The sequence below is a fragment of the Camelus ferus genome, chromosome 13, assembly GCF_009834535.1.
Source record: "Camelus ferus isolate YT-003-E chromosome 13, BCGSAC_Cfer_1.0, whole genome shotgun sequence".
NCBI classification, from domain to species: Eukaryota; Metazoa; Chordata; class Mammalia; order Artiodactyla; family Camelidae; genus Camelus; species Camelus ferus.
Window position 1 is genome coordinate 39648490 of NC_045708.1, and position 17874 is coordinate 39666363.

Genomic DNA, 17874 nt, shown 5'->3' on the forward strand with positions numbered 1-17874 from the left:
GCAGTCTCTTCAAAGCTCAGCAGACAGAATGAGCCTTATCAAACCCAGATCCGTGACATCCCTCTGGGCCTGAGTGCTTCCCAGCTCACCTTGAATAATGAAAGCCCTAAATGCTAACAGTGTGAGCGGGGCTGGTGTGGCTGGGTCTGGTACCCACCTTGCCCGCTGCTGCGGTCCGTCCCCTGTGGACCTTTGCTCTTGTCTCCTCTCTCTCCAAGGCTCTTTCCCAGGCTCACCCCTCACTGCCCCATGGCATTTTTGTCTGTCCCTATCTTCACGAAGCCCCCAGGACCCTTCTGTTAAAACTATTATCCCACCCAGCCCCCTGCACTCCCAGCCTCCTTCCTCCTCTGCTTTTTCAGTAACACCTGTCACCATTTAACATCTTACCTTTTAAAATTTTGTTTCTTTGTTCATTGTATGTTTCTCCCCACCAGTAAGCTCTCTGAGAGCAGGGATTTTTTTTTTTCTTTCCTTTACGTTTACATCCCTAAAGCCAGCCTAGGAATGGTGCCTGGCCCGTGGAAGATGCTCCACAGATACCTGTTGACTGAATGAATGAATCAATACTTGTCATCTCTCTTTATCATTCCCGGACCCTCTCCCAGCACCTGAGCCATATCCTGTGGACCTGCTGTCATCCTCTCTTGCCCCCATCAACAAACCCTCCATCCTTTCCCTGCCTCCTTCCCTTCCTCTCCATCTCCCCTGTGTGAGCCTTGCACTTCCCGCTCTGATGGAGATGCAGATTCGAATCCTGCCTTGGCCTTGGCCTTATGTGACCCTGAGATGCTCTCTCTCTCTCTCTCTCTCACACACAACACACACACACACACATACACACACACACACACAAACACACACACCAGCTTCCTACATATATCAGGGGGATTTGGTTGGGGGAAGTAAGGGGGTTTATCAGGTCCTCTGCAGTTCCTCAGGGGTTAATGGGGTCCCAGGCTGGGAAGCCAAGCCCAGCTCCCTCCTACCCCCAAACTGAGGAATTCCCCCCAGGCAGGTGGGTTAATGAGTTGCAGGTGTGATCTGGAGGGGGCGCTGGAAGGGGTCGGGGCCAGGGAGGGCTGGAAGACTGGGAAAACCTTTCCTGCTTTCCTCTCTAGTCAGCTCATTTGTGCCCCAGCTGAAAGCCCCCAGAAGGGACAGTGACTTGCTCAAGGTCACCAGCTCGTTGGAGGCCGAGCCAGGGCCTTAGAGCCAGTCTCCTGACCAGCCAAGGGCCCTTCTGAGCCACAGCGGCCTCGCCGTGGGTGGGGAAGGCTCCAGGTGGAGCAGCCTCTCATATGAGGCTGGTTCTGTCACTCCGGCCCCCCGTAGATGCTGGTCTGCTTCCTGGTCTCTTTCCTCCTGGGCCCTGCTGACCTGTCTCTTCACCCACCACTCAGAGCTCACCGCTGGTGCCCGCCACCAGGCCTGGGACATCAGGGACCCTCTGAGCTCAGGCTTCTCCCACGCTTTCCCTAGGCCCCTCCTTCGCCTGTTTACCTCTGAGTGAGCTGGTGACCCCGCCCCCAGGGTCGCTCCACCCACATCCGTTGGAAATTTCCCAACCAGGAACTCCCTTACCCTTCTTTCTACCCCCCAGTAATGAATTACTCTTTAAAAAGTGTAAACTTTAATCTTTCCCTGCGCAGGTTTCTACTACAGCTGTGGCAACTGCCCCTCACTTCCACCATCTCCTCTTGCTTCTTCCAACCTGATCTCAGAACCAGAGGATCAATATAAAATTAAAATCCAATCCATCACTCCCTTGGAGGCTCCGCATTGGCCTCTGAAAGATGTTGGCTGTCTATCTTAGCCTAAAGCCAAGAGGTGTCTTGTCTGTGCCTCTTCTCCGGCCTCCCTCTCCTCTGGAACTGAGCGCCACCCCTCCATTCCCAAATATGAGCCGAGCAGTTCTGGGCCCTGGGGGTACAGCAGTGAACAAAACCAACTCCCCAGGCTGCGGGAGCCTGAGTTCTAGTCGGGGAAGACAGACAAGAGACAAGATAAATAAATGATATGTACAGAATGATAGGTGGTGACCAGCACTTTGGAGGAAAATCAGTTGGGAAAGAGGGACAGGGAACACCTGGGGGAGGGGGTTCTGCAGTTTTAGATATCACACCAGAGAAGGCCTCATTGTGAAGCTGACATTTGGACAGAGACTTGAAGGAGGTAAGGGAGGAAGCTGTGCAGATATCTGGAGGAACTGCTTCTCAGGCAGAAGGAAGAGTAGGTGCAAAGGGCCTGGGTTGCCTGTGTGTTCCCAGAACAGCATGGAGCCAGGGTGCCTAGGGTGGAGTGAGTGAGGGGAGGTGTGGCAGGAGACTATCTCAGAGGGGTCATGGGGTGGGCAGCGTGGGCAAATTATCTAGGGCTCTGTAGGCCATTTTAAGTCTTGGCTTTTTTTTTTCTTTTCAACTTTTTTTATTGAGTTATAGTCATTTTACAATGTTGTGTCAAATTCCAGTGTAGAGCACAATTTTTCAGTTATACATGAACATACATATATTCATCGTCACATTTTTTTTTCACTGTGAGCTACCACAAGATCTTGTATATATTTCCCTGTGCTATACAGTATGATCTTGTTTATCTAGTCTACATTTTGAAATCCCTGTCTGTCCCTTAAGTCTTGGCTTTTACTCTGATAAGACAGGGAGCCATTCTAGGGTTCTGAGCAGAGGAGTAACATGGTCTGACCTAGCATTTGGGTTGGAATGAGACTTTAGCCAAAAAGGTAGAAGCAGAGACCACTTAGGGGGACAGAGATGATGAGGCTCAGACCGGGGTGATCAGCAGTAGTAGTAGGTGAGAAGTGATCGGATACTTATATCTCCAAGGTAGAGCCAATAGGATGTGGGTGTGAGAGAGGAGGTAAGAATGTTAGCCAGGATATCCAGGTGGTGGCCTGGGTCACACTGGAAGGAGGGAGTTTACATGGAGGCAGCAGGTTGGGGAGCAAGGGGAGGAGTATGCTGGGCAAGGGTGAGTGCATGCATAGTATTTAGAGTTTTACCTCCAGCTATGTGTCAGTGTTTACTTGCCTCTGGGCCTTTGCATACGCTGGTATCTTTGCCTGAACTGCTTTTCCTGCCCTGATGGAAGAACTCCAACTGGCTTCTCAAGAATCCCTCCTGTGAATCTCCCTTCATTTCTCCCTCCCCCTAGTCTATCCCTCTCTCTGCCTTGTGCACATGCAGGACCTCAGACATATCTCACAGCCTTTATCATATTGTGCCCCAGAAGGTCGGACCAAGTGCCATCAAAACCCATGTTTATCAGATGCCTCACACTTCATAGTGTCCTCCACATAGTAGGTACTCAACAAGAGACTGACTGGGGGCCCGCTTTCAGCCCTGGCTCTGTTATTTACAGGTTCTGCAATATTGAGCCACTTTCTTTGCGTCCATAAGCCTCAGTTTCTGCATCTGTCAAATGGATGTAGTCTTTCTCACCACAGCTGCAGCTCGGGGGATCTTTGCATGACTTTGAAGTCTGTAGACAGAAGAAAACAGTGGTTAGCGCGCCCTCTGCTGGAAAATGGCCGACTCCGCAACCACTCCTCCCGCTCACCCTGCTTTGTGCGGGAGGAAGGTAGAAATCAGAGGCAGGTGGGAGGGGAGTGGGAACACTAACAATGCGCCCTACACACGTGTCCCCACTTAGTCCTCACCGCGGCTCTGTGGAAGAGGTTAGAGTAGACCCATTTTACCGACACCTACTTGTCCCAGAGCTTCTTACTCATTGTCACTCCCCTCCTCCTCCATTCCCCTTCTTAAGGAAAGAAATGGGGGAAAGGAGAGGAAAGGAATGGTGGGGAAACAGAGAAGCCTCTCAAGAAGGGCTAAGGACCAGATCCATCTACAATGGGGCTGGGGCTGCCTGGGGCTGCGTCAGCCCCCAGCTCAGTCTAGGGAGAACTTGGTCAGTCCTTGCCACTCCTCGGGCTCAGTTTCCTCGCCTGTGAATTAGGCAGGATAACCCCTCCCCTGCACCCCTCCCTGGGCTGCAGGGCTGAGGCAAGACCAACACGGTGTGAGAGCATCGCGCGTGCTACGATGGCCACCAGGGGGCGCGAGAGGGCTCCTGCTGGAGATCTATTCCCGCCGCGGGCCGTCGGGGGCTCCGGAAAGGGCAGGCTGAGGCCCCTTTGGGCCCTGGTCTCCTTTTCTGGAAGGAGCACTCTTCTCTTCCCTTCTCTGAGCCTGTATAAGATGATAATAGTGGTTCCCTCGAGGGTCTTGCCCTGTTAATAATTACAGATTACAAAGCATTCTCCCCTCCATCATGTCACTTCCCTCACTACCCCTGGGAGGTGGCCTGATTCCACCTTCAGTCCACCAATGACAAAAGTCAAGAGCAAAGCAGAGCCACCAACGCACGTTCACCAGGGAAGCCGACCTGGATGTCACGCTGGACCTCTGAGCCCTTTTCTGACCCCTCAGCAGCCTCCTAGTGGGAAGATCCCCTGGGCTGTTACAGGAGACCTCCTCTGCAAACTGTAAAGTGCTGGGTCTTCACCAGAGGGCTGGTGAAGGAGAAGTCCTTCATGACAAAACCCCAAAGCACTGTATGCAGCAACACCAGGCAAAGGGTGTGAGCACAGGTGTGGTGTTGGGAACCAGCACAGCTTGTGTTGGGGAGGAGGGAGAGGGTGACAATGACAAACAGGAAAATCCCCAAACCTACGGAGTCAGGATGTGAAACGAAGCCTTTTAATCCACAGTAACAATTCAACCCTGTACAGATGACAAGTTAACGTTTTCTTTTAGACATATTGTTGTCCCTCATTTTCCTATAATCCTGTAAGGGAATCTGGTTTTTCCTATCAGCCTGTCCCTAGGACTGAAATTCCATCTTTAAAGTGTCATCCTTAGGATTAAGGCATTTTCCTGGGTTAGGAGGCAAGGAAATTGCTGACAACCACTCACACCCTACAGCGACATAACCGCACCAGAGTTTCACGGCCATCTTGTGGCCAGCAGGCCCGGGTGGGACACAGAGTATGAGAAGGGAGAGAGACCCAGGGAGGCCAGGCCTGGGGAGGCCCTTGTTCTCTGAGTTGCTGGTATTATTCCCATTGTACAGAAGAGGAAAACTGAGGCACAGGGAGGTAACTTGGTCAAGATCACACTGCCCCATAGTAGAGGAGCCAGAACCCAAGCCCAGGCTGTCTGGCCACCAGAGCCCGCACTTTTAACCCTTGCGCTACAGTTAGGCAGTATCACCGACTGGTGATACTGTAGACCCATGGACAGCTTCTGGGTTCAAATCCCAGCTGCTCTGCCATTTCTAGCTGTGTGACCTTGGGCAACTTACTTGTCTGTGTCTTCATTTGTAAAGTGGGGATAGTACCTACTTCCTGGGTTTCCTTTAATGAGTTAAAACCTGTCACGTATTTAGAACTACATGTGTGCAGCCACCATCCAGTCAATAGGAGCTGTTCTTCCTGAACCCCAGATGGACACATGACCTTGAAGAGTCTAAACTTCTTCAGGATTCTCAAATGCCAGCCCGCGGGATCCTGGAACCCTCCAGCGGCATCCTGATGTCTTTGGGCTGCAGCCCTGTACCTTGCTTCCCCTGGCTGGAAGGTGCGGGGCCGCCTGTCCACTCAGCTCGGCCCCACACAGGCAAATGAGGTGATGTCAAAGCCTTGGCTGGGGCCCAGCCCCTGGAACCTCCCCCTCCCTCCCTCCCTCATGTCTCCCTCACTCAGACTCTCACAAGCTCCCAGAGAGAAGGTGAGAGGGAGTGAAGGTGGGGGCACGCGGCCATCCAGGCGTAGCTCCTTCAGCCTGGTGAGCGGGTGCCCAGGGGTTGCAGCTGGACCTGAAGGGAGCCTGCCCTCCGTCTCCTCCCTCTCGCCTCAGGCCCCGATTTGCAGTGATCCTGGAGCGTCATTCCTGCAGTGTGAGTGAGTGTGTGTCGGTGTCTGGCTGGTTCACCTGGTGCCCCTCTGCGGTGGTGCCCCAGCCAGGCCTGGCCCGGCAGCCATGGCTGATGAGAAGACCTTCCGCATCGGCTTCATCGTGCTGGGGTTCTTCCTGCTGGCCCTTGGCACGTTCCTCATGAGCCATGACCGGCCCCAGGTCTACGGCACCTTCTACGCCATGGGCAGCATCATGGTGATTGGGGGCGTCATCTGGAACATGTGCCAGTGCTACCCCAAGGTAGGTGGCCGTGGGGACAGGCGGGTTGAGGGCCAGAGCCCAGGAGGGCCTGGAGCTGTGCCTCTATTCCAGGCATCAGTCCCCCATCTTTCAATCATCTTTCCATCCTCCTCCGTTACACCTTTTCTTATCTCCATTCTCCTGGGCATCCATCCACCCACCCACCCATCCATCCATCCATCATCCATCCATCCCTTATCATAAAGATTGATCAGAAGCCCCCTGGACCTGGAGCCCTGAACTAGGCACAGTGAAACCCAACACACAGTCCAGGTGCCTGAAACCAGAGTTCATGGGTTCTTGCCACCTGCCAGGCACACCTGCATCTCTGGTGCAGTTCAGTCCTCATCTTGAGCTTTTTGGTACCTCTGAGGTTCTGTTTTATAGTGGAGAAGCCCAAGGCTCAGAAAAGTGAGGTCCCACAGCTCTGAAGTGTCCGAGTTGGGATCAGAGCTCAGATATATGTCATCTAAAGCATAATCCTCCACCTCGGAAGGCTTTCCCTGTGTCCCAAGGCAGCTGGGAGTTCTGGGTGGGTCAGCTGTCACCTTGATGGCATGGGCTGGGCAGAGTATTAACGGACTCCTAGCCTTTTGAGTGACTCTGTGATGAGAACAGAACTTGTTTGGGAGTCCCGAGTTCTGTCCCAAACTCTCTGTGTGCCCTTTGTCTTTCTGAGCCTGTTTCTTTCATCTGCAAGATGAGGCCCGGAGCTTCTATTTCTCCCAGCCTCCGGAGTTATACTGAAGAACAGAGGAGAGATGGGATGTAGAAATGTAAACTGTAGAGTGCTATATTTAGGCGAAGGGCTGCCACCCTTACTGTTATTAATCTTCCCAACAACCCTGTGGAATGGGCATGTCAGGAGTTGTAATCCTTCAGTGCCCAGAGAGATTGAGTGACTTTTCCAAGGTCACACAGCTGGTCAGACAGACCCATGGAAACAAGGAAACAAGCATGGATTCTAACTTGGGCTCTGCCTGTAACTGCCTGGGAGACTTTTGTCAAGCCCCGTCCCTCTCTGAGCCTCAGTTTCCTCATGTGTACAATGTGTGGGTGAGAAAGAGGGGGTGGGAAAGGAGGTGCATCCTAAGGGCCCTGCTGGTCCTGACATCTAGGGGCCCAGGCCCCAGGCAGCCCCCACCACCTGTGGCTCCCTCCTCACCTCCTGCCCGGGAGGCTGTGCTGGGGGCTCGGGGAGGAGGGAGGGGGCTCCAGGGGCCCAGGTCCAGCTGTCCCCAGCCCTGCTCCCTCCATGGGCAGCCCTGGGCAGTCAGCATGTGCATTCGGCACCAGGGCGGTCTGGGCTGGTTTGCAGTCATTTACTGAGCAGTTTACAGTCAACTGGCCTCTGCCTGTGCAATGCCCTGAGCAGAGGTCACCAGAAGAAGAGGACCTTGAGGCCCGAGCCACCCACATCACCACCACTTCCATCGCCATCCTCCTCCCAGTGAGGAGGCTGGACCCTGGGGGACAGCAGGGCGACAGCCAGTGGGAGCTGTGGAGGGGAAAGTCCCTCCTGCCCTCGCCCCCTTTACAGAGGTGGCTGGGGTGGTGAGCAGAGTGAGCGGGTGGCAGTGGGGATGAGGGAGAGGGAGGGGAGACGGAATATTGCTGGGTATTAATGAGTAACTGTTGATGGATTCACGTGTTCCTGTGCCATGGAGGCCACATGGCAGGGTAGAAACGGCATATGTTTCAGTGTCTACCAGGCCCAGATTTAAATCCCTCCTCCTGTGCCCCACTCCTATGACCTTGGTGGAGGGAGTCCCCACCACCCTGAGGCCTGCACAGTCAAATGGGAGGAACCAGTGGGGTCTTGTATGTAGGGGACCTGGCATCACGCCTGGCCTGGAGCCGATTCAGAGGCACTGCTCTCAGGATCTGTATTCATGGCTTTGGGCGGGTCTGTGTGTGTGTGCAGGGGTGTGTGCGCTGATGCGGGTGTGTATTTCTGGGACGCAGGCTGTTAGGGCCGGCACACTAAGTCAGGGGAGGAAGGTGTGTCGTCAGCCAGGGAGGTATGCCAGGCGAGGGCTCCCCATCCTCCACATTGTCTCGGCTGAGCCCCCAGCAAGTGCTGGTGCCCGAGCTCCCCTCCAGGTCCTCCCCTGCCTCAGTGCCTGACAAATGGGAATTTTCTGGATTGAAAGAAATATAAAGGAATAGAATTAGCCAATTAATGTATGGAGGTAAGGGGTAGCCAATACCAGCCTGAATTAAGCTGTCCCTGTCTTTGGGGGGCTGGGGGTCTCGCGGAGGAGACAGTTTTCTGCCTGATGGGGAGGGAGTGGGCTTCACAGAGATGATGAGCTGGGTTTTGTAGGTTAAGTAGAAGTTCACCGAGCAGAAAAGATGGGGGAAAGCATTCCAGGCAGAAGGAATAGCATGATCGAAGGCATCAGGTGAAAGAGCAAGACCAGAGGGTCAGCCCGGCTGCTGGAGGGTGTGGGGAGGAAGGTGAGGTGGGGGGGGGGAGTGGGGCTTGGGGCCTGGGGCCTGGGATGCCATGCTGGGGAATCTGGACCTTTCCTTTTAGTTGGTGGGACAAGAGAGGGACATGAGCAGCTTTGCAGTTCAAGAAAGTGATCAGGCTGACGTAAGGGAGGGGGAAGTTCAAGAGTGACCAGGCCAGTGGGGAGGCTCCTTCTCTGCTCCAGGTGAGAGATGATGGTCTCCTAGACTAAGGCAGAATTTGACCCCAAGGCTGTAGGAGCTGAGAAGACATTTCCGGGTCATCAAATGTGCAGTACTTGCTGCGGCTGGGGTGGCACGGGCACTGCCATCTGGCTTATTTTACTGAATTTCTTTTTTTTTTAGATCATTTTATTTATTTACTTTTTATTGAAGTACAGTCAATTACAATATGTCAATCTCTGGTGGACAGCACAATGTCCCAGTCATGCATATACATATATGTATTAATGGAAACAAATATGCAAATGAATTTCTGAAGTAGACTCAGTCAGATTTGGTGGTCAGCTGGGCCTCGGGCTTAAGAGAGGAGGAAGAAGCCAGGCAAATCTGGTAGGTTGGACAGTCAGGGATGCGGTGCTCATTAGCGGAGATGGGGCAGGGGGCTGGGAGAAGGGGAAACATTGTCTAGGAAGGCAGAGCCTCTCCCTGTCTGGCTTCTGCCTCTGCCTCTGCCTCTGCCTCTGCCTGCAGGTCCACCACTCCCCACTCCTGCCTGCTCTGCTGGAACCCAGGACCAGGCCCCTAATGATGGATTTGTTCTCTGTGAGCCTCCTTCCATCCTTCTGTTCCCTCCATTTGGGGACTGCTCACATCTTTGCCTCAACACAAATCTGGCTGTGCACTCTCCTGCTGTTAACTCCCACTGCTTCTGGGTAAAGTCTGAACTTCTTAGACTGATGTTCTGGGGTCTTCATGGTCTGATTGCCCCTCCCCAGCTTCAGCTCTACCTGTCCCCTTTCTCTTAAACGAACTTGTGTTCTAAGATGTTCAGGCCTTTTCTTTCCTCCAGGCTTTACACAGTGACATTGATAACGATGCTGTATAGTGATGATGATGGTGATAGTGATGATGTTGATGGAGATGATGGTGGTGGTGATGATGCTGATGGAGATGATGGTGGTGGTGATGATGCTGATGGAGATGATGGTGGTGGTGATGATGTTGATGAGGAGGAGGAGGACGACGACTGGGCCACGAGGTAATGAGGCAGAGGAAGGGGCAGCTTCTAGGAAATACAGAGCCAGCTGGCAAGTACAGAGTATACTTAGCAGGTGTGGAAGATACCCAGACCCCTCCTTGCCTTGTTTCCAGACTTTTAGGGGAAGCCCCTCCCCTTTTCTCAGGCAGGCAAGTGTCTTTTACTCACTTCACCCTGTGGGAAAGGGGAAAAGGAACTGCTATTTATTAACATGTTATAATACAGTAGGGTCTTTTCAAGTATTTGTTGAACAAATTTTCAATTGAGGAGAAGAAGACTCAGAGAAGTCAGATAACTTCATCTTCAGTAGCATCAAACTACTGTTTACTGTTTACTATGTGCCAGGCACCATGCTAGGAACTCCTTACAGATTATCTCATGGAATCCTCACAGCAATGCCAGGATCAAGCATGACTAGCCCTGTTTTTTTCATTGTAAAATACACATAACATAAAATTTCCCATCTTAACCATTTTTAAGTGCATAGTTCAGTAGCATTAATTACACTTGCATTGTTGTGCTGCCAATTTCCAGAACACTTTTCATCTTGTAAAATGGAAACTCTATACCCTTAAACAATAACTCCTTATCCCCTCTCCCTCCAGTCTGCGGCAACCACCATCTCTGTCTCTATGAATTGGGCTATTCCAGGTACTTCATATAAGAGGAATCCTGTGGAATTTATCTTTTTGTGATGGCTTATTTCCTCAAGGTTCATCCATGCTGTAGCATGTGTCAGAACTTCATTTTTTTTTTAAGGATGAATAATGTTCCTTTGTGTGTGTATACCACATTTTGTTTATCTCCTCATCCATTGATGAGTACTTGGGGGTGCTTCCACCTTTTGGCTACTGTGACCAGTGCTGCAAATATCTCTTCAAGGCGAGCCCCACTGTACAGAGGAGCACAGGTGACCTTCCTAAGGAGGGACTCTCACCCAAACTCGGAGACCCCAAAGGCAGGGCTCCTTCTGCCCCATCCACTGCCTCCTTTATGACCTGCCTCCCCTCTGCCGCCTGGTGCCCACCCATGGTACTGCACTTGCAGAGACCTCTTGATCCCTGAAAGTTCAGGGATCAGGACTGGTGGTGGGCATAGCCTTAGCCATCCACTTCTCTGTTCCCCGTCGCAACCTCTGTGTGAAGAAACACGACATGACCTGCTTCCCACTTGTTCACCAGATATGGATAAAGTGTCTACTCCATGTCAGGCACCTGCTGGGCACTGGAGGAGGAACCTCAAGAAATGATAAGATTTGATCTCCCGCCCCCCCCCAAGGGGTGTTTGTCTCATTTACTCACTGCTGCCCCCTAGTGCCTGGAAGTGTGCCTGGCACAAAGCAGACGCTCAGTAAGAATTTGTTGGGTGAAGAGAGAGCCTGGTGAGAGCTGGAGCCCAGAGATCCAGCCACCCACTGGTGCTGGGCCCTGAGCAGGTCCCCTCCTGTCGAACGGGGTCGGGGGCCTCCCTGGCTAGGCCTCTCTCCCAGGGTATGTGGAGAGGTTAGGCCCATGCTGTGGGGGAGCGTGTGTGTGGGCATCTGCAGAGATGCCTTCTCCGCTTTGTCCTGCAGATCACCTTCATACCTGCCGACTCTGACTTCCACGGCATCCTGTCCCCGAAGGCGCTGGGCCTGCTGGAGAACGGGCTCGCCGCTGAGAAGAGGTGGGTGCCGGGCCCTCCAGCAAGGGCATGGAGGGGAGAGGAGGGCAGTGAGCCCCTCAGGCCGCTCTCTCCCTGCAGAGGAGAGTGAGAGGGGGTGGGAGGGGGGTGGTATCTCACCCCCTTGCTCCAGACTCTGGCTTTGCATTCCCATGTAATGAGAACACACTACTAGAAATCATGGATTGTTTAGAACTTTCAATCCTGAGTTAGGCATTGTTGTCCCCATTTTACAGATGAGGAAACTGAGGCTCAGGGACTTTGTCCTGTCTTACAGTGAATTAGCAGCAGGCCAGAAATCAAAGATAGGTGTGACCCTAAGTCCCAAACACCTGTGACTACTACTCTATAGCAAAAAACAAGAGGCATGATGATGGCCAAGGCACAGACCTGGGGCTCTGCCACTTTGGGGCTGGGTGACTTTGGGAAAGCGACCTGCCTCTCTTTGCCCCATCTGTGAAACAGAGATATTGATAGTTCTTTCCTCCTAGGCTTCAGTGAGGCTTCAGTGAGATAATACAGTCATCCCTTGGTACCTGTGGGGGATGATTCCAGAACTCCCCTCCGATACCTAAATCCACAGATGCTCAAGTCCCTGATATAAAATGGTATAATATTTGCTTATAATTTATGCATAATCTCCTATATACTTTAAATCATCTCTAGATTACTTCTAATACCTAATACAACATAAATGCTACGTCAGTAGTTATAAATACAATGTAAATGCTATGTAAATAGTTGCCAGTGTATAGTAAATTCAAGTTTTGCTTTTTGGAACTTTCTGGAACTTTAAAAAAATATATTTTTAATCCATGGTTGGTTGAATCTGAAAATGCAGAACTCGCAATACAGATGGCTGACTGTATAAGCCAAATGCTCAGAACAGAACCCGGAGCACAGTAGGCCCTCTGGTGACAAGTAAGCTTGTCATCATTGGTAGGAGGTGCTTCCAAAGCACCAGAGACCAAGTCAGGCATTTTGCACCTACCACTTCCTTCAGTTCTCATAGAAATCCTGAGAAGTGGGGCATGTCGGGCCCTTTATACAGATGCAGAAACTGAGGCCCAAGATGTGCAATCACAAGCCCCAAACCTCACGGGGAGTCAGTTAACACCAGACCAGACCTTCCTTGGTCCCTAGAGGTGCCAAGCACTGTCTGCCCAGGACCCGGCAGAGAGCACTCTGGCCCTGGAAGCTGTGACTCTGTGCTCAGAGGGCCAGGTTGCAGGTCCAGGGTCCGTGGCCGGGGCTCTGGGACTCTGCTTTGCTTGGGGAAGGAGGTGGTGATGGTATTTTCTGTTTCTGGTACACAGGTGACCAGATGTCCCGGGGGAATGAGGCAGATAGACTATGGATGGCTGGGCGTGGGATCAGCCTCAGGACTGGTCACACGGGACGAGCTGCTGCACCAGGGCTGGGGCTCAGGCTGCCCCGAGTCTGTGCTCCTCCCTGTCACTCCCCAGCTCTGGACCATAGAGAGTGGTAGAGGAATGTGGCACTCGGAGCACCAGTACCACCGCCTAGGTCTGAGTCACTTGGGCAAGCCAGCTCAAGTGTCTGTGCCTCAGTTGTCCCCCAGAGCTACGGTGAGGGTTAGAGGAGCTCACTGACACAGCCTGGCCAGCAAGGAGCACTCAGTGGCTTGGCTGTTACTGCTAAAAAGTGGGAACAACCGTTCTGCTTCAAGGTTGTTCAGAAAAAATGGGATGATAAGCATAAAGCCTCAGGCTCGCGTCTGGACCAGCAAACTCGCAGTCAATGTGAACTGGTCTTCATTTTGCAGCCGCACCCCTGGGGCTAACTTTGGAGATTTTGGGTGAAAGGAACATGGGATTGAGGGTCTGACTTTGCCACTTACTTTACCTTACTGGGTCTCAGCCTCCTCATCCATGAACTGGGTACAGTAACGACCCCCAGCGGGATGCCCAGAGCAGCTGGGCCAGGGGACAACACTGCTGTCTGCTGAGCGAATCTTTGCCCACCTGCCTGTTCTCTCTCCTGCTGTCTGCTGTGCACCATTCCCCCAGCCCCCAGCCCCCTTATGTCAGGCTGTGGGAGGAAGCCGCCTATGACCAGAGCCTGCCTGACTTCAGCCACATCCAGATGAAGGTCATGGGCTACAGTGAGGACCCCCGCCCGCTACTGGCCCCTGAGCAGGGACAGCCACAGCTGGGAGCCAGTGATGGAAGAGAAGGTGGCCCTCACAACCCTCAGGCCTGGTTGGAAGCCGCTGTGGTCATCCACAGGGGCTCGGACCAGGACGGGGCAGAAGGAAACCTGAGACAAGACAGTCCCAGGCAAGTGTTCTGAGCAGCAGTGGGGCTGCTGCCCAGGACTGGGGTGAAGGAGGAGGGCTGTGGGCCACTGTAGGGTCGGGGGTGGGGTGGAATTTGGATAGGATGTTTGGGACACCCAGAGAAGCAGCAGGTGTAGCAGACGCCTGGGTTCAAATCCCAGATCCTCTCCGGGGTAACATTTGAAAGTTTTTTTACCTTCCTGAGCCTCAGTTTCCGCCCGTAGGAATGCTCACTCCCACTTCAGAGTTCTCTGAATGCTCACCACGAGGAGCCAGGATGAGCCAGGATGGGGAGCCAGAGGACGAGGAGCCAGAGGACCAGAGCCCCAGTCCAGGCTCTGCTGCTTACGTGCTCTGTGACCTTGGGCAGGTGGCTCCCCACCCCACCCTGTCCCCAGATGTTCATAGACTGGTTCCTCATTCATCCATGTGGTCACTCAACCACCAACATTACTGTAGTGGGCACCTACTCCCTGCCAGGCCTTCATGGCCCCCCACCCTGCAGGAGCTTCCACATCCAGCAGGGGAGACAAACCAGGGAACAGAAGGTGACACTCAGTGTGACAGGGGTTGTGGGCCCAGAAGAGACCCCTTAGTGATTGGAGAGACAGAGGAGTGACCTGGTTTGGATAGTAACATAGTAATGGCCCATTTCTTGAGCACCTACTGTGTGCCAGGCATTGCACAATGTGTTTTGCACTCATTGTCTGCTCTGAACCTCAGCGACAACCATGGGAGTGAATACTTTTATTTCCCCCATTTTACAGGGGAGGAAAGTGAGGCCCAGACAGGTGAACTCACCTACCCTGGGCCTTGCAGCGATGGGATTTGGATCTAGGCAGTCTGACTCAGGGCTTCCCTCGCCCTTTCCACCTTTGCCCCTGCAGCCCCCCGACCTGTCCCCAGGGCCCTGCACCCCTTGCTTCCTTCCAAGATGACCTGGATGTGGGTTCCAGTGAGGGCAGCAGCCCCAACCTGGTTCCACCAGAGGAGGCAGAGCCTCAGCCCCTGCCCCCGGAGCCCGGGACCTGCAGGCACCAGCTGGACCACTTCCATGACTTTGCCCTGATTGATGCCCCCACATCGGAGGACGTGCCGCCAGAGAAGGAGCAGCAGGAGGCAGCCGCGCCCAGCTCCTGGCAGCGGTCTCCAAGGACAAAGAAGCAGGAGGAGGAGGCTTCGAACAGAGGTGCCGAGGAGTGGGAGCAGGAAGAGGAAGACTTGTACTACGGGCTTCCGGACAGCCCCGGGGATCCCCTCCCAGACAAGGAACTGGGCTTTGAGCCCGACACCCAGGGCTGAGATGGAATGCTCCCTGGGTGCTAGCCTGGCACCACTGCTAACCCCGTGTAATCTCACGGGGCCTTGATTTCCCTATCTGCAAAATGGGTTTAGGTGGAGGTTCATAGGAGACAGCGGACCTGAGAGCATTTTGAGAACTGCACAGAAATGCACAGGGAGGGGATGGTTATATCAATGGGCCATTGCTGTTCGGATTTTTTTTTTTTTTTTTTGTAAAGCTTTGAAGGTAAAATAGGATTCATTGAGAAGATTTGCAGCAGCCAGGGCCCTCAAGAGCCTTTTCTGCCTTTCTCGAAAGCTGCCCTCTGAACAGGAACCCACCTTGGTGCTGCCCCCTGGGTCCCTGACTCTCTGTGAAGGCCTCTTAGGGTTCCCGTTCCTGGAGAGTCTTTTAGTCCACCCAGTGGATGGCATGATCCATCTTCACTCAGCTAGCATCTCTGGCCCGCATCCTTCCTGTGGCTCCTGCTGCTCTGGGATCCCAAACCTTCTATGACTGACCATTGCTGACCTCCCAACTTTCTCCCTGGTCAGCCCCACCCAACTCTACCCTGCTGCCCTGCCCTTGCCAAGCTGTCTCCTCCACCAGGATGCCCTTGGTCCCCTGTCTGCCTGGCAAATTCAGGCTCATCCTTCAAACCCCTGCATAGACATCCCTCCTCTGAAAGCTTTTCCTGATGTCACCGCCTCTGGTCCTGGCTCCTGTGTGCCACCTGTGGGTCTGGTCCTGCACGTTTATTGTGGAGCGTGGTGGTCTGCTCAAGGCCTGCTCCTTTGCTTTGCTCACCCCTGTATCTCCCGTGCTCGGTCAGTGGTCACTGAGGGTGTACAGAAGTGACCAGAACCCAGGAGCCTTTTGCAGAGAATACCCGCTCCCCTGACTCTCAAACTCCTGACACCTAATTTGGTTCAGTGGCATTTACTGAGCATCTACTGTGCGCCAGACACTAAGCCGGGAACTTTAGGGGAAAGAAATGTGAACTCATGACAGTTCTTGCCCTCAAAGGGCTCACAATCCACTAAGCCTAGTGTCTTGTAAGTTAGGCACAGAGTGCAGAGCAGAAGCCTAGGAGGGGGCAGAGGAGTTAAAAGCTGACACACCAGAGGCAGTGGAGTGACCCCTACACAACTGTCTGGGGCCATCGAGCACAGGGACGCATAGCTCTGGCTGCCTGAGCAGCCCCTGAAGGTATCACCATGTGGCAGCATCACAGAGGAACGCTTTTCTCAGGCTGATCTCTGCACAGCCCCTCTGGGCCCCAGCACAGGCACGGTAGCACTACCTCACCCCAGGTCCCCACACTCAGAGCTTGAACCCTGGGCCCTCTGGAAGGGCTGACCTTCACCTGGGCTGGGCCTCTGGGTCGGGGTTGGAGTTGCAGCCAAGGGAAGGGCAAGCCCCTGGCACCCCCTCCCCCTTCTTTCTGGGTTATTGCTAGCTCCCGTAGGAAAGCCTCTGCTGTAACAGGTGTTCCTGCTCCAGGCCTGAGTCGTGGAGTCATGGACAGGGTGAGGTGCAGCTTGGTCCTGGGCTCTGCTCCCTCGCACATGGGAGGGGTGACCTGCATCAGAACGAGCACCAGTGGGAAAGGCGCAAATAAAACGTTTTCAATGCTCAGAGCGGTCACCTTCACTCACCTGCAAATTCTTTTATGTAAAGCCACCCGTCCCCTTCCGGGCAGGATAAATGAGGCTTCACTGTGGGCACTCTCTGGAACGTGCATGTGAACACAGCTGTGTGGCCGTGTGGGACAGCTGTGTGGATGGAGCCTCAGGAGGGGTCCTCACCCTGAGTCACCCTGTAGGGCACCCTCAGACCTCAGCAGAAAGCCAGGAGCCTCTAGCTGCCAGGCCCGCCAGCCCTAAGAGATGCTAACCCTGTCCCAGGGAGGGCTCTGGTGGCTGGGGCAGGGACAGTGTTGGCCAGGCCAGGCTTTGGCTCCCATCCGGCTCCTCCACAATCTTTCTGCTTGGTTGCGAGACCACACGCATAGCCTGTCCAGGACAGTCCTGGTTTATGCCACTGTCCCCACCTAGTTAGTAGTGTGTCCTTTTACCCTCAAAAGTGTTCCATCTGGATGACAAATTACATGTTCACTCTACTCTGTGACCTTGGGCACGTACCTCAGTTTCCTCTCCCCTTAGAGGGAGATGGTGGATTCCGGTCTTTGCCTCTCACAGGGTTAGGTGGGGGGCAGGGGTGGGATTTGATGGAATCCATCTGCTGGTGCCCTGCCCATGAGGACCACCAGGAGCTCACCTGTAGTGACTAGTTGGGTTTGTTACTCATCGCAGTGAGGGAGAAACCCCATGGGATTGGTGTCTCTGTAAGAGGGCGGAGAAAGGACTATTATGGGATTTAGGCTTGTATAATGTGATTGGGGGAGGGTCTGTGGGAGCGGGGCTCAGCTGCAAATTAGATGCTGTCAAGAAGCAGGGCTAATTCCATGATGGCACATCTTAATCAATCCTATATAGGAGACCAAGCTAAGGATGCAATTGGCAAAGAAGCAGCAGTCATGCTCTAGCCAGGAGAGGGTTATTTGGTCACTGATGTCATTAGGACAATGGTCATGTTTGCTCAGCCATGGCGATAGAGTTGTCTGGATTGGTCTTGACCCATCACGGTCACAGGGTGCCTTGTCTGAAGCTGACATCCTATGAAACTGTTCATATCCATCAGAAGAACGCCAGGGCCCAGCTGTGAGGGCCGGGCTAGCTCCCGGCCATCAGGCTGCTCCTCTGGAGGCTGCTGGTGA

At 53.5% G+C, this 17874-nt stretch overlaps 1 protein-coding gene across 3 annotated transcripts; it reads left to right on the plus strand.

Moving 5' to 3' along the window:
- The first annotated feature begins 873 nt into the window (after nt 1-873).
- BSND (barttin CLCNK type accessory subunit beta) lies at nt 874-17476 on the plus strand. Of its 3 annotated transcripts, none has more exons than XM_006180119.3 (5): nt 874-5645; nt 5877-6176; nt 11426-11517; nt 13545-13814; nt 14701-17475. In XM_006180119.3, exons 2-5 carry the CDS (start codon nt 6000-6002, stop codon nt 15113-15115), a joined length of 954 nt encoding a protein of 317 aa, XP_006180181.2. In that variant the 5' UTR covers nt 874-5645; nt 5877-5999; the 3' UTR covers nt 15116-17475. The 3 variants fall into 3 exon arrangements, with proteins under 3 accessions (XP_006180181.2, XP_032350267.1, XP_014410901.2); XM_032494376.1 differs by having other exon boundaries at nt 5627-5747; XM_014555415.2 differs by lacking the exon at nt 874-5645 and having other exon boundaries at nt 5754-6176; nt 13611-13814; nt 14701-17476.
- The last annotated feature ends 398 nt before the right edge of the window (nt 17477-17874 follow it).